Raw genomic sequence first — 15,164 nt, 5'->3', positions numbered from 1 at the left:
ATTTTACAGAAAAAAAAGCACAAAAGTAATGAACTTGCTCAAAGTTACATAGGAAGTGGCTTATCTGAGATGGAAATCAGCTAAGCCAAGTTCTTTTTTTTTTTTGAGATGGTGTTTTGCTCTTGTAGCCCAGGCTGTAATGCAATGGCATGATCTCGGCTCACTGCAACCTCCGCCTCTTGGGTTCAAGCAATTCTGCCTCAGCCTCTCAAATAGCTGGGATTACAGGTGCCTGCCACCATGCCCAGCTAATTTTTGCATTTTTAGTAGAGAAGGAGTTTCACCACATTGGCCAGGCTGGTCTCGAACTCCTGACCTCAGGTGATCTCCCCACGTCGGCTTCCCAAAGTGCTGGGATTACAGGCATAAGCCACTGTGCCTGGCCCAAGTTGTACTTTCTACAGATATCTTCCTCTTCAGATTATTTTATGGTGTGTTAAAATATTACCATTACATTTTCCAAATGGTTGTAATATATGAACTTTTTTTTTTTTCTATATTTACTTATTTGAGCCAGGGTCTCGCTCAGTTGCCCAGGCTGGGAGTGTAGTGAGGCTTGGCTCACTGCAAACTCCACCTCCTGGGCTGAAGCAATCCTCCCACCTCAGCCTTCTGAGTAGCTAGAACTACAGGCATGAGCCACAATGCCCGGCTAATTTTTTGTATTGTTTGAGGAGACAGAATTTCACTGTGTTGCCCAGGCTAATGCTGTTGATTTCTATATTTGCTCTTCACTCAACATTTTTTGTTTTACTTTAACCTTCTTTTAAAAAAAATTTCAAACTACATAAAGTTGCAAGCTTAAGCTCATAAACCCGTGTGTACATTTTACCTAGATACAATTGTTAGCATTAGCCGCATTTCATTTAACATTCTATATTTTCTCTTTTTAAACAGATATTTGAGAGTAAATTTCAGATATTATAACACTTCATCCCAAAATAGTTTGTGTTTTCTTAGAACAAGAATATTGACTTATATAACCACAGTAGAAGGATAAAATTCAAGAAATTTATGGCCAGATGTAGTGACTCATGCCTATAATCTCAGCACTTTTGGTGGCTGAGGCCAGAGGTTTGCTTGAGGCCAGGAGTTCGAGACTAGCCTGGGCAACATAGTGAGCTCCTAGTCTCTACAGACAATAAAAATTAAATTAGCCAGGTGTAGTGTTGGGGGCCCGGGGGGAAGAGGTGGAAGGGATAGGAAGGGAGGAAATGGGCCAGAGGAGCCTAGGGGTTCAAAAGGCAATTTATTAATTTATTAATTTATTTTGAGGCAGAGTTTCACTCTTGTAGCCCAGGCTGGAGTGCAATGGTGCAATCTCGGCTCATTGCAACCTCCACCTCCTGGGTTCAAGTGATTCTGCTGCCTCAGCCTCCCAAGTAGCTGGGATTACAGGCGCCTGCCACCTCGCCTAGCTAATTTTTGTATTTTTAGTAGAGAAGGGGTTTCACCACATTGGGCAAGGCTGATCTGGAACTCCTGACCTCAGGCAATCCGCCCGCCTCCGCCTCCCAAAGTGCTGGGATTACAGGCATAATCCCAGCGCGGGCACCACACCCGGCCCAGAGTTTATTTTTGTATTTCTACTGGGCCCACGCGCTCCAGCCCAAAGGGCCTATGGCCCAAGGCCCCACAATCAGGCCCCAGTGGTCACCAGCTCTGGTCTTGGGCCAGCCCTTGGTGCCCACCTGTACCCCCACCTCATCCATTTGGTCACATGCACTGGTTGTCACTTTACTACAGCTGATTCCTTTCCAATAAAAGTTTCTGTGACTTAAAAAATATATATATTTTTTCTATACGATGTTAGATAGGGGTCCTACTTAATTCTTTTGCATATGGTTATCTAGCTGTCCAAGCAACATGTGTTGAAAAGACCACTCTTTCCCTATTGAGTTGTTAATAATCAATTGACTATTAATGTGAATGTTTATTTTTGAATTTGCTTATTATATTGATCTATATGTTTGTTTGTTTATTTATTTATTTATTGAGATGAAGTCTTGCTCTGTTGCCCAGGCTGGAGTGCCATGGTGCAATCTTGGCTCACTGCAACCTCCGTCTCCTGGGTTCAAGCGATCTCCTGCCTCAGCCTCCCGAGTAGCTGGGACCACAGGTGTGTGCTACCACGCTGGGCTAATTTTTGTATTTTTAGTAGAGACTGGGTTTCACCATGTTGGCCAGGCTAGTCTTGATCTCCTCATTTCAGGCCATCCGCTCACCTTGGCATCCCAAAGTGCTGGGATTACAGGTGTGATCCACCTCACCCAGCCTGATCTATATGTTTGTTTTTATGCCAGTGTCACACTGTCTTGGTTACTCTTGCTCTGTGGTACATTTTGAAATCAGGAAGTGTGAGTCCTCCAACTTTGTTCTTCTTTTTCAAGTTTTTGAGACTTTATTAATTTAAAATATTATTAGGCCGGGCAAGGTGACATAAACCTGTAGTCCCAGCTACTCCTGAGCTGAGGAGGGAGGATCATTTGAGGCCAGGAGTTCGAGGCTGTAGTGCCCTATGATCACACTGTGAATAGCTGCTGCACTGCAGCCTGGGCAACATAGTGAGGCCCCTTCTCTAAAAATAAATTAAAAATAGGCTGGCACAGTGTCTTACATCTGTGGTCCCAGCACTTTGGGAGGCTGAGGCGAGAGGATCACTTGAGCCCAGGAGTTTAAGGCCAGCCTGGGCAACGTAGCTAGACCTCATCTTTACAAATAATAAAAAAATTAGCTGGGTGTGGTGGTGTGCACCTGTGGTCCCAGGTACTCGAGAGGCTGAGATCACAGCCCTGCTTGGGCAATAGAGTGAGACCTTGTCTCAAAAAATAAAAAATTGTTAATAATGATACCTTGGTTTGATCACTTATCAAATTTGTGCTGTGCCATAATGAGATTTCTCATATGCTTGTGGGCTTTTCTCTATTCTTTTGAATTCCTTATGAGATTGAAGCCAGGCACAGTGGCTCACGCCTGTAATTCCACCATTTTGGGATGGCCGAGGTGGGTGGATTACCAGAGGTCAGGAGTTCAAGACCAGCCTGGCCAACATTGTGAAACCTCATCTCTACTAAAAATACAAAAATTAGCCGGGCATGGTGGCGGACGCCTGTAATCCCAGCTATTCAGGAGGCTGAGGCAGGAGAATCGCTCGAACCTGGGAGGCAGAGATTGCAGTGAGCTGAGATCGTGCCACTGCACTCCAGCCTGGGCGACGGAGCAAGACTCCGTCTCAGAAGAAAAAAAAAAAAAAGAGAGATTGAAAATTAAGTTTATCTTAAGATCCATTATTTTTCAAAATAGAGTCTTGGCCAGGCGCAGCGGCTCACGCCTGTTATCCCAACACTTTGAGAGGCGGAGGCAAGGCAGGTGGATCACCTGAGGTCAGGAGTTCGAGACCAGCCTGGCCAACATGGTGAAACCCCGTCTCTACTAATAATACAAAAATTAGCTGGGCATGGTGGTGCGTGCCTGTAATCCCAGCTACTCGGGAGTGGGACGCAGGAGAATCACTTGAACCTGGGAGACGAGGTTGTAGTGAGCCGAGATCACGCCATTGCACTCCAGCCTGGGCAACAAGAGTGAAACTCCATCTCAAAAAAAAAAGTGAGAATCTAGTAATAAATATCAGGAAGAAATGGTGTGTATAACTTGCTAAATGAGAGGTGGTAGATGAGATCTTTCCTATTTCCTGGTTACCAGGACCCATAGTCACATTTTAGTTTCAGAGTAACTCCAGCTCAGTTTCCTTCCTTCAGGGTTTGCTAAGGGACACCGTTTTGTAAGATCAGACACAAGAACATCTTTCACTATCAAAAGTAGGCTAGTGATAGGACAAGAGAGTACATTTGGGAGAATGCCGACCTTATGTTACTGATTCCTATCTGCTTTATCTTTTTTTGGGAAAAGGGCAGGGCATTTTATATGTACTCCCTCCTCCTTGCAGGATCAGATGTGACCAAAGTATCTTTGCCCACAAATAAAACTGGAGCTGGTGATTACATCTAATCTAATTGCTGAGCCATTGAACCAGCAGAGAGCCTGATAGCCAGGCCTGATGCTGCCGGTTGGTGAGAAAGGAGTGCAGGATGATGCTAGGCAGTGTCTGCAGACAGCTGGCATTCCCACCATTTGGTGAAGCAAGTACAGTTCAGAAAGTGGCTGGAACACAAACCATCTTGTAAGCAACCACCCATGACCTTCCCCCAGCAAGGCACTGCTGGATGAGAATTTCCCGAAAGCAAAAGGTTGTGGGGATGGGAGTAAAAGTTTGAGCCTCAGCTCCATCTTTATGACAAAGGACCGGGCAGAGACCAACACCCATAGAGCTCTCTAAAATCCAATCAATGCAACCCCATGAAACAGCCAAGTTTTAGGCCATTGCCACAGAGAGGAAACTGATGGCTGGTCAGTGTTGAGAATCTAAAACCACCCCTGACTATCACTGGAATGGGAGAGCTTCGAATCAAGTATAATTCAAATGTTTAAAGTGAACATTTACATGTCAAGTATATATTTTATTACAAATTACTTTTTCATTATAGAGTATTATATTTCTAAATTCTAAACTTAATAACTGAAAGGTTTTTTTAATTTATTTTCTTTTTATTCATCATATCCAACCCCAAGAAAGTGGTTTTTTAAACTTTTTTTTTTTTTTTTTTTGAGACGGAGTCTTGCTCTGTTGCCCAGGCTGGAGTGCAGTGGTGAGATCTCAGCTCACTGCAAGCTCCACCTCCTGGGTTCACGCCATTCTCCTGCCTCAGCCTCCCGAGTAGCTGGAACTACAGGCTCCCGCCACCATGCCCAGCTAATTTTTTGCATTTTTAGTAGAGACAGGGTTTCATCATGTTAGCCAGGATGGTCTCAATCTCCTGACCTTGTGATTCACCCGCCTCAGCCTCCCAAAGTGCTGGGATTACAGGCGTGAGCCACCGTGCCTGGCCCCCAGGCTGGTCTTGAACTCCTGGCCTCAAGTGATCTGCCCACCTTGGCCTCCCAACATGCTGAGATTACAGGCATGAGCCACTGCACCCAGCCGTCATATATTTTGTTTTACTTGTTTCTTTTTGAGATGGAGTCTTGCTCTCTCACCCAGGCTGGAGTACAGTGGCATGATCTCGGCTCACTGCAACCTCTGCCTCCCAGATTCAAGCAATTCTCCTGCCTCAGCCACCCAAGCATCTGGGACTACAGGCATGAAACACCTCGCCAGGCCTCAAATAATGTTGTACAAACAAGGAAAGATATTTTGACATAGGTTTTCAGATTATTTTGAATGTACATGAACATATATGAGACATTGTTAATGGTTTGTGTGCTTCCCTCCTTCTCCACCACATCAATTTATCTATTCATTCATTCATTGAACATTCAAGTAGTCTATTGTCTGCTCAGACTCTGTGCTAAGTGTATCATAGGAAGTCAAAACAAATAAAAGTTTACAACATGGCTGGGGAGACAGGATGAACAGCACTTTTGAAAACTGTACGGTTAGGCAAAAATTAGAGTCCAGAGCCAAGAAAGAGGTAAGGGTAAATAGGCAGTAAATCAGATCTCATATGGATTATGATCTGGCTTTGAATCATTTGGATATTGTAGAAATTTCAAGCCTTGAAATTGCCGTAATGTACTGTAGGACTTGTGCCAAGGCATGTGGCAAAAGCAAATGAAAATACTCTTTGGAAGAGAATAATATCTTAGGCCTCCAAATTTATTTTTATTTTTATTTATTTATTTTTTTTGAGACAGAGTTTTGCTTTTACGCCCAGACTGGAATGAAGTGGCCTGATCTCGGCTCACTGCAACCTCTGCCCCCTGGGTTCAAGCGATTCTCCTGCCTCAGCCTCCCGAGTAACCGTGATTATAGGCGTGTGCCACCATGCCAAGCTAATTTTTGTATTTTTAGTAGAGAAGGGGTTTCGCCAGGTTGGCCAGGCTGGTCTCAAACTCCTGACCTGAGGTGATCCACCCGCCTCAGCCTCCCAAAATGCTAGGATTACAAGCATGAGCCACCGTGCCTGGCCTCCAGTTATTTTTATAAATCATTTTTCAAGTACAACATCCATCACACAAGGATAATTTGAAACATTCTACAGGCCAGGCATGGTGTCTCAGGCCTATAATCCCAGCACTTTGGGAGACCGAGGCAGGCGGATCACTTGAGGCCAGGAGTTTGAGACTAGCCTGGACAACATGGTGCAACCCTGTCTCTACTAAAAATACAAAAATTAGCCAGGAGTGGTGGCATGCACCTGTAATTGCAGCTGGTCAGGAGGCTGAGTCAGAAGAATCACTTGACCCCAGAAGTGAGAGGTTGCAGTGAGCCGAGATCACACCACTGCACTCCAACGTGGGGTGACAGAGGGAGACTCTGTCTCAAAAAACTAAAAAAAGAAGATCCGGGCACAGTGGTTCACGCCTGTAATCCCAGCACATTGGGAGGCTGAGGCAGGTGGATCATGAGGTCAGGAGATCGAGACCATCCTGGCTAACACGGTGAAACCCCGTCTCTACTAAAAATACAAAAAAATTAGCCCGGCATGGTGGCAGGCGCCTGTAATCCCAGCTACTTGGGAAGCTGAGGCAGGAGAATGGCATGAACGCAGGAGGTGGAGGTTACAGTGAGCCGAGATTGTGCCACTGCATTCCAGCCTGGGCGACAGAGCAAGACTCCATCTCAAAATAAATAAATAAATAAAAATAAAAAATAAAGTTATTGTTGGCCAGGCATGGTGGCTCACGCCTGTAATCCCAACACTCTGGGAGGCCGAGGCAGGTGGATCATTTGAGGTCAGGAGTTCAAGACCAGCCTGACTAACATGGTGAAACCGCATCTCTTCTAAAAATACAAAAATTAGCCAGGCATGGTGGTGCATGCCTGTCCTCCCAGCTACTTGGGAGGCTGAGGCAGGAGAATCACCTGAATCCAGGAGGTGGAGGCTGCAGGGAGCTGAGATCATGCCATTACACTCAAGCCTGGGCAACAAAAGGAGATTGTCTCAAAAAATAATAATAATAATAAAAATAAAAGTCACTTTTGAGTGTTCCAGATTAAGGAGATTTTCCTGTGTTTTTTGTTTTTTTGGTTTTTTTTTACCCAGAAGTTTTGTTTTTTTTTTCCTTTCTTTGAACTTTCAGGGCAATAAAAAAAAGACTCTTTATCAGTTAAGAAAGGAAACAGATTAGCTGACCACCTTGCCTGTTAGAACATACCTGCTCTTCCTTGGTGTTGATCACCAGCAGATCAGCCCCCATCACAGAACAGTTCTTTTGACTCTCAGTCCAAGATTGCATCACGGTAGAAATAAAGTAGCAACTAGACTGAAATGAAGTCCAAGGGGTTGGGCAGCAGCTCCAATCTTCCCAAATGAGTATAGAAGAAGAAAAAATATTAACAGAGAATTCTCTTCACATCAAGTTATAAGCTTAGCTCGCTAAGGTTTAATTAGTTTTCGCCTATGGATCTCCATGGATTTTCCAAAGCTGAACTCGTTTACTGGTGTATTTACTAATCCCTAGATCATTTCACTCTATACAGGGACCAGCAAACTTCCTGCAAAAGGCCAGATAGTAAGTATCTTAGGCTTTTTGGGCCATACGGTCTCTGTTGCAACTACTCAACTCTGCTACTGCAGTACGAAAGCAACCACTGGCAATATGTTACCAAAAAAAATGAGTATGGCAATAAAATGTCATTTACAAAAGTAGGCAGCTTGTTGAGTTTGGCCCATGCCTTAGTTTTCCAGGCCCTGCTTTAAACCCGCAAAAATTATTTGAAAGACAAATACTTTAACTTCAGGTTCTCATCATTCATTGGTGGTCATATATGAACCATGTCCACATCTTTAGCAAAAATAAGCTTGACAATGTTATATTTGTCACTAATAATTATAGATATAAATATCATTTAGAGTTTAGCATCCCATTATAAAGAATGAGTCTAGAGTCAGACAGATCTGGGTTGCAACCTCATTTTCTGTGCTGTAATTTTGGGAAAATTATAAAACCACTCTAAGCCTTAAATATTTTTCTTTTCATTTGTTTTTTTTTTTTTTTTTTTTAGATGGAGTCTCGCTCTGTCACCCAGGCACCCAGGCTGGAGTGCAGTGGCGCGATCTCAGCTCACTGCAAGCTCCGCCTCCCGGGTTCACGCCATTCTCCTGCCTCAGCCTCTCCGAGTAGCTGGGACTACAGGTGCCTGCCACCACGCCCGGCTAATTTTTTTGTATTTTTAGTAGAGACAGGGTTTCACCTTGGTCTCGATCTCCTGACCTCGTGATCCGCCCGCCTCGGCCTCCCAAAGTGCTAGGATTACAGGCCTGAGCCACCGCGCCTGGCCTTTTTTTTGCATTTTTAGTAGAGATGCGGTTTCTCCATGTTGGTCAGGCTGGTCTCGAACTCCCGACCCTCAGGTAATCCACCCACCTCGGCCTCCCAAAGTGCTGGGATTACAGGTGTGAGCCATTGGGCTGGCCTGAGGTGTCTATTTAAGATACCAAGTAGATAATTAAAGAATGCAGTAGGAAAAACCAGGCTGCAGTTGATAATTTTAGTGCTGAAGATATAAACCATCAGACTAGGAATTTGCTCAATAGCAAGGGAAGTCTTGTTACTCATTGCAGAGTTGTACCTTCTATGTCCTTTCCTTCCATGATGCAGGTCAGGCTTGGATGATACTGTTGATACTCTCGTAACTTGGACAGCCTCTTGACAGTTTTGCTATACATAAAATTGTGAGTCACTGGGAAAGAGAAATCAGAGTTAGTTCTCATCCTCTTAAGTGGATCTATGTTGTACTATACAACCTTATGCTGTGGACAGGCGCAGTGACTCACGCCTGTAAATCTCAGCACTTTAGGAGGCTGAGGTGGGAGGATCATTTGAGGTCGGGAGTTAGAGACCAGCCTGGCCAACATGGTGAAACCCCGCCTCCAACAAAAATATAAAAACTAGCTGGGCGTGGTGGCGGGCACCTATAATCCGAGCTACTTGAGAGGCTAAGGCAGGAGAATTGCTTGAACCCAGGAGGCAGAGGTTGCAGTGAGCCAAGATTGCACCATTGCATTGCACTCCAGCCTGGACGACAGAGCAAGACTCTGTCTCAAAAAAAACAATTAGCCAAGGGTGGTGGCAGGTGCCTGTAATCCCAGTTACTCAAGAGGCTGAGGCAAGAAAATCACTTGAACTTAGAAGACAGAGATTGCAGTGAGCCGAGATCGTGCCATTGCACTCCAGCCTGTGTGACAAGAGTGCAACTCCATCTCAAAAAATAAATAAATAAATAAATAAAAATAAAGAAACTTACAACTTTACGGCTGGGCATGGTGGCTCACACATATAATCCCAGTACTTTGGGAGGACAAGGCGGGTGGATCACCTGAGGTCAGGAGTTCAAGACCAGCCCAGCCAACATGGTGAAAATCTGTCTCTACTAAAAATACAAAAATTAGGTGGGCATGGTGGCACATGCCTGTAATCCCAGCTACAGGAGGCTGAGGCAGGAGAATCACTTGAACCTGGGAGGTAGAGGTTGCAGTGAGCGGAGACTGTGCTATTGCACTCTAGCCTGGGCAATAGAGCCAGACTTTGTCTCAAAAAAAAAAAAAAAAGGCTGGGCACAGTGGCTCATGATTGTAATCCCCAGCACTTTGGGAGGCTGAGGTGGGCGGATCATGAGGTCAGAAGTTTGAGACCAGCCTGATCGACATGGTGAAACCCTGACTCTACTAAAAATACAAAAATTAGCCAGGTGTGGTGGCACGTATCTATTAATCCCAGCTACTCAGGAGGCTGAGGCAGGAGAATCACTTGAACCTGGGAGGCGAAGGTTGCAGTGAGCCGAGATTACACCACTGCACTCCAGCCTGGCAACAGAACGAGACTCCATCTCAAAAATAAATAAATAAAAGAACCTTATGCTCTACAAAGTCTGCAACATCTCTCTCTTGCCCATCCTATTTCAGGCCGTACTGTTTTTTTCTCATGTTTCTTTCTGTGCAGGTCCAGTAAAAAATATGTTCTTAACCCTTTCTTATATTCATTTATCTTGTTTGTTTATAAGTTTACATGTGTATATATCTTGATCTCCCCCTACAATAACATACAGTCTAGTGAAGGAATTTCATTGTATTCACGCTATATACCCAGCACCTAGAAAAGTGGCCTGCTCATAGTAGGTGTTCAGTAAGCATTTGTTGATTTACTAGGTAACAGCATCTAATTCTATTAATCCTAAAATACCACAGGTCTTTTGGTTTTTCTATAGTTTTCTGATGGCTGTAACTGTAAGAAAACCATTTGGGTCAAATTAAATATAAGGTAAAACCTAACCCTTTGGAGACATTTAGACATGTTTCGCTAAAAATGGTCTCTTTTGTTCACTGGCATGCACATAGAGCAAGATCTGACTTTTCACTTATCCTCGCTTAATTCTTTATTCATGTATTTCGTCATTCTGATTTTGAAACTAAACCTAGTCAAACTCTTCTATTTTCTCTTAATTTATGTCTCTAAGTTCTTGCATGTCTTCTTTCCTCTCAGATAATTAAATAACCATCTTGTATTAGTCCGTTTTTGCATTGCTATAATTGCATGTTTGCATTGCTATAATTGCATGCTATAATTGCTAATTGCTATAAAGGAATACCTGAGACTTGGTATTTATAAAGAAAAGACATTTTACTGTCTCACAGTTCTGCAGACTGTACAGTAAGCATGGTGCCAGCATCTGCTCACCTTCTGGTGAGGCCTCAAGAAGCTTTCAGTTGGCCGGGCGCGGTGGCTCACGCTTGTAATCTCAGCACTTTGGGAGGCCGAGGCGAGCGGATCACGAGGTCAGGAGATCGAGACCGCGGTGAAACCCCGTCTCTACCAAAAATACAAAAAAATTAGCCGGGCGTGGTGGCGGGCGCCTGTAGTCCCAGCTACTCGGAGAGGCTGAGGCAGGAGAATGGTGTGAACCCGGGAGGCGGAGCTTGCAGTGAGCCGAGATTGCGCCACTGCACTCCAGCCTGGGCGACAGAGCGAGACTCCGTCTCAAAAAAAAAAAAAAAAAAAAAGAAGCTTTCAGTCATAGTGGAAGGCAACGTGGGAGCCGGCATATCACATGGCAAGAGAGGGTGCAAGACAGAGTGAGGCGGAGGGGCTGATCTCACCCGAACTCAGAGCAAGAACTCACTCATTCCTTCGAGGAGGGCACCAAGCCATTTATGAGGGATCCACCTGCATCATTCAAAACCTCCTGCCACGCCCCACATCCAACATTGGGGATTTCAAATTTCAAGTGATAAGCTTCCAAATTTCAAATTTTCAACATGAGACTTGAAAGGGACAACTATCCCAACCATATCACATCTTTAAGGCCTTTTGTCTCTTGCCCTTTGTTATAAAAAGCAAAGCAAAGTTTAACTTTAGTAATAATTCTGCCTCTTAGGGTTACATTGAAAACTGTGAGACGTATTTACAACTAGAAAGAAACTGAAGACTGTACCATCAACACATTTTTACTTGACATAGGAAGTCATCGTATTCAGTAACTTCCTCACAGATGTTTCATTTCTGTTTCTAATCATAATATTAGATAATAGAGCACATTTTGACACCCAAATAGTAAACAAGAGAGTTGGGAAATTTCTCAGGTGTCACAAAAATATAAAACTTGGCAAAGGGAGTAGCAATTAAATAATAGTTTACTTCGTTTATTCTTCCATTGTATCACTGTATAAACATTTTTTTTTTTTTTTGAGACAGGGTCTCTGTCACCCAGGCTGGATTGCAGTGGTACAATTATGGCTAACTGCAGCCTCAACTTCCTGGGCTCAAGCGATCCTCCTGCCTCAACCTCCTGAGTAGCTGGGACCACAGGCACATACCACTAAGCCAAGTTATATTTTTCATTTTTTATAGAGACAGGGTTTCTCTATGTTGCCCAGGCTGGTCTTGAACTACTGTCCTCAAGCGATCCTCCCACCTGAGCCTCCCAAAGTGCTGGGATTACAGGTGTGAGCCATTACCTGGCCATATGAACAATTTTTCCTGTCATATTGGGAAGAATCTCACATAAAGATTAAAACCCCACAGTAATACAATTACAGCATCATAGAAAGAATAATAGTTATGTTCCCAATAGAGGTATTTTTAAAACAAAGGAGCAGATCAACTAGATGGTACCTACCATCAATACACCCATCAACATAGAGTTATTGTTATAGAATGAATTGCGTCCTCCCCAAGTTCATATGTGGAAGCCCTAAGTTCCAATTTGTGTTATTTGAAGATAGAGCCTTTGGGAGGAAGTCAGGTTTAGATGAGGTTGTGAGGGAGTCTCTCATGATGAGATGAGTGCTGTTATAAGAAGAAACCGTGAAGAGCTAGCACTCCCTCCATCATGTGAGGACACAGCAAGAGGGCATCACCTGTAAGTCAGGAAGAGGGACCTCACCATACCCAACCATCCTGACGTCCTCATGTCAGACTTCCAGCCTCCAGAACCAACAGAAAATAAATTTCTGTTTTTTAACTCACTCAGTCTATGTTTTTGTTTTGTTTTGTTTCTTTGAGACAGAGTCTCACTCTGTCACCCAGGCTGGAGTGCAGTGGCGTGATCTCGGCTCACTGCAACCTCTGCCTCCAGGGTTCAACTGAGTCTCCTGCCTCAGCCTCCCAAGTAGCTGGGATTACAGGCATGAGCCACTGCTCCCAGCTAATTTTTGTATTTTTAGTAGAGACGGGGTTTCACCATATGGTCCAGGCTGGTCTTGAACTCCTGACTTCAGGTGATCTGCCAGCCTTGGCCTCCCGAAGTGCTGGGATTACAAGCATGAGCTACCACACCTGGCCCAGTCTATGGTATTTTGTTATGGCAGCCCAAGCTGACCAAGACAGTTATGATCACGTTTGAAAAAATGCAACTAAAACCAGGCAAAGAAACCTGGAAGTACACACAATTATCCAGAATAATTAATAATAGTAATAACTCATTTTATTAGAAACATAGCCTTCTCAGTTAGGGTTGCCATTTTATGTCAAGAAAGGGGAACGTGGCTGGGCACGGTGGCTCACGCCTGTAATCCCAACACTTTGGGAGGCCGAGGCGGGCAGATCACGAGGTCAGAAGATGGAGACCATCCTGGCTAACATGGTGAAACCCCGTCTCTACTAAAAATACAAAAAATTAGCCAGGCGTGGTGGCAGGCGCCTGTAGTCCCAGCTACTTGGGAGACTGAGGCAGGAGAATGGCGCGATCGCGGCTCACTGCAACCTCCCCCTCCCGGGTTTAAGTGATTCTCCTGCCTCAGCCTCCCAAGTAGCTGGGATTACAAGCATGTGCCGCCACGTCAGGCTAATTTTCTTTTTTTTTTTTTTTTTTTAGACGGAGTCTCGCTCTGTCACCCAGGCTGGAGTGCAGTGGCGCAATCTCGGCTCACTGCAAGCTCCGCCTCCCGGGTTCACGCCATTCTCCTGCCTCAGCCTCTCCGAGTAGCTAGGACTACAAGCGCCCGCCACCACGCCCGGCTAATTTTTTGTATTTTTAGTAGAGATGGGGTTTCACCACGGTCTCGATCTCCTGACCTCGTGATCCGCCCGCCTCGGCCTCCCAAAGTGCTGGGATTACAAGCGTGAGCCACCGCGCCCAGCCCTAATTTTCTATTTTTAGTAGAGACAGGGTTTCTCCATGTTGGTCAGGCTGGTCTCGAACTCCCAACCTCAGGTGATCTGCCCACCTCGGCCTCCCAAAGTGCTGGATTACAGATGTGAGCCACCGCGCCCAGCCTTTCTTTTTTTCTTTCATCTTTCCCTGATCCAAGTATCTTGGGTCCATACCTATTTCCATACTGAAATTATTATTATTTATGAAAAGTTGTCTACTTCTTCTTCCAAAGTCATCCCTATCACCTCAATGCCTGTTTCCCACTCTATCCTGCTCCGACTACCTTCCCTAGAACTGAGCAGATGAGTGCTCACCTCGGTCTTGAGGCTCTTCTTCAGGCACCATTGTGTGTGCACACACCCTTTGGACTTCCTCTATCAGGGGGTGCAGAAGCTCTTCTATCACTTTCCCTAAAGACGTTACTTTGGGGATCTGGTTCTTTCAAACAAGCCAAGCCCTTAAGTCCTTCTTCGCCTACTCTTGGCAAAGGAAGAGATGTGACTTAGGAGACTTTCTGCAGTGAGCTAAAGCTTTCAATTTAAAACATACATCATGTTCAGAAATAAGGAAACACAAACAAGGAAATGGAGAAATACATGAAAAACAGTTCATGGTTGCAGGTCTGATCAAAATTTTTTTTTTTTTTTCTAGACAGGGTCTCACTCTGCCACGCAGGCTGGAGTACAGTGGTGCAATCTCAGCTCACTGCTACCTCTGGCTCCTGGGTTCAAGCGATTCTCCTGCGTCAGCCTCCTGAGCAGCTGGGACTACAGGCATGTGCCACCATGCCCAGCTAATTTTTGTATTTTTAGTAGCAACAGGGTTTCACCATATTGGCCAGGCTGGTCTCGGACTCTTGACCTCCTGCCGTTGCACTCCAGCCTGGGCAACAAGAGCAAAACTCCATCTCAAAAAAAAAAAAAAAGGCTCTTTCTTTTGTAAATTGCCCAGTCTCAGGTATGTCTTTATCAACAGTGTGAAAATGGACTAATACAGACTCCCAAAGTCCTGGGGTTACCGTTGTGAGCCACCACGTGCCCGGCCACTGCTGAGTAATCTTAAATAGAGAAAATCCATTATAGCCTATGCTACTCAAATGGAGATGTTTGATTGAAGGATGGTTACAACTACTGGTGAAATAGACACTGAGAAATAAATAACCTAGGTATTCCAGAATCTTCCCAGAGTTCAACTGAGACTTAATTGTAGAGTAGTGAGAAAAAGGTTTTGAGCCGGGCGCGGTGGCTCATGCCTGTAATCCCAGCACTTTGGGAGGCTGAGGCGGGCAGATCACGAGGTCAAGAGATCGAGACCATCCTGGCCAACATGGTGAAACCCCATCTCTACTAAAAATACAAAAATTAGCCAGGCGTGGTGGCACATGCCTGTAGTCCCAGCTACTCAGGACACTGAGGCAGGAAAATTGCTTGAACCCGGGAGGCGAAGCTTACAGTGAGCCGAGTTCGTGCCACTGCACTCCACCCTGAGTGACAGAGCAAGACTCAGTCTCAAA

At 44.8% G+C, this 15,164-nt stretch overlaps 1 protein-coding gene across 1 annotated transcript; it reads right to left on the bottom strand.

The window, feature by feature from the left end:
• Positions 1–3,740: 3,740 nt before the first annotated feature.
• CLEC4C (C-type lectin domain family 4 member C) lies at positions 3,741–13,997 on the bottom strand. The gene is made up of 4 exons (XM_030804336.1): positions 13,966–13,997; positions 8,633–8,743; positions 7,216–7,361; positions 3,741–3,764 (listed from the first exon to the last, which is right to left on the bottom strand). The coding sequence occupies exons 1-4, from the start codon at positions 13,994–13,996 to the stop codon at positions 3,741–3,743; spliced, it is 312 nt and encodes a 103-aa protein (XP_030660196.1). The 5' UTR covers position 13,997.
• Between the last annotated feature and the right edge of the window lie 1,167 nt (positions 13,998–15,164).

Source organism: Nomascus leucogenys, chromosome 23, assembly GCF_006542625.1.
Source record: "Nomascus leucogenys isolate Asia chromosome 23, Asia_NLE_v1, whole genome shotgun sequence".
In the NCBI taxonomy this organism is placed as follows: domain Eukaryota; kingdom Metazoa; phylum Chordata; class Mammalia; order Primates; family Hylobatidae; genus Nomascus; species Nomascus leucogenys.
This window is presented reverse-complemented; position numbering and strand designations above follow the sequence as displayed.

Excerpts from the sequence above, each read along its gene's own strand:
- CLEC4C (XM_030804336.1), bottom strand. The coding sequence starts at position 13,996 with ATGGTGCCTGAAGAAGAGCCTCAAGACCGAG. Across the intron at positions 8,744-13,965 it reads AGAAGAGCCTCAAGACCGAG|TGACTCACAATTTTATGTAT; the intron begins GTGAGCACTCAT and ends TCTCTTTCCCAG. Across the intron at positions 7,362-8,632 it reads GGAAGGAAAGGACATAGAAG|ATTGGAGCTGCTGCCCAACC; the intron begins GTACAACTCTGC and ends TCATTTGGGAAG.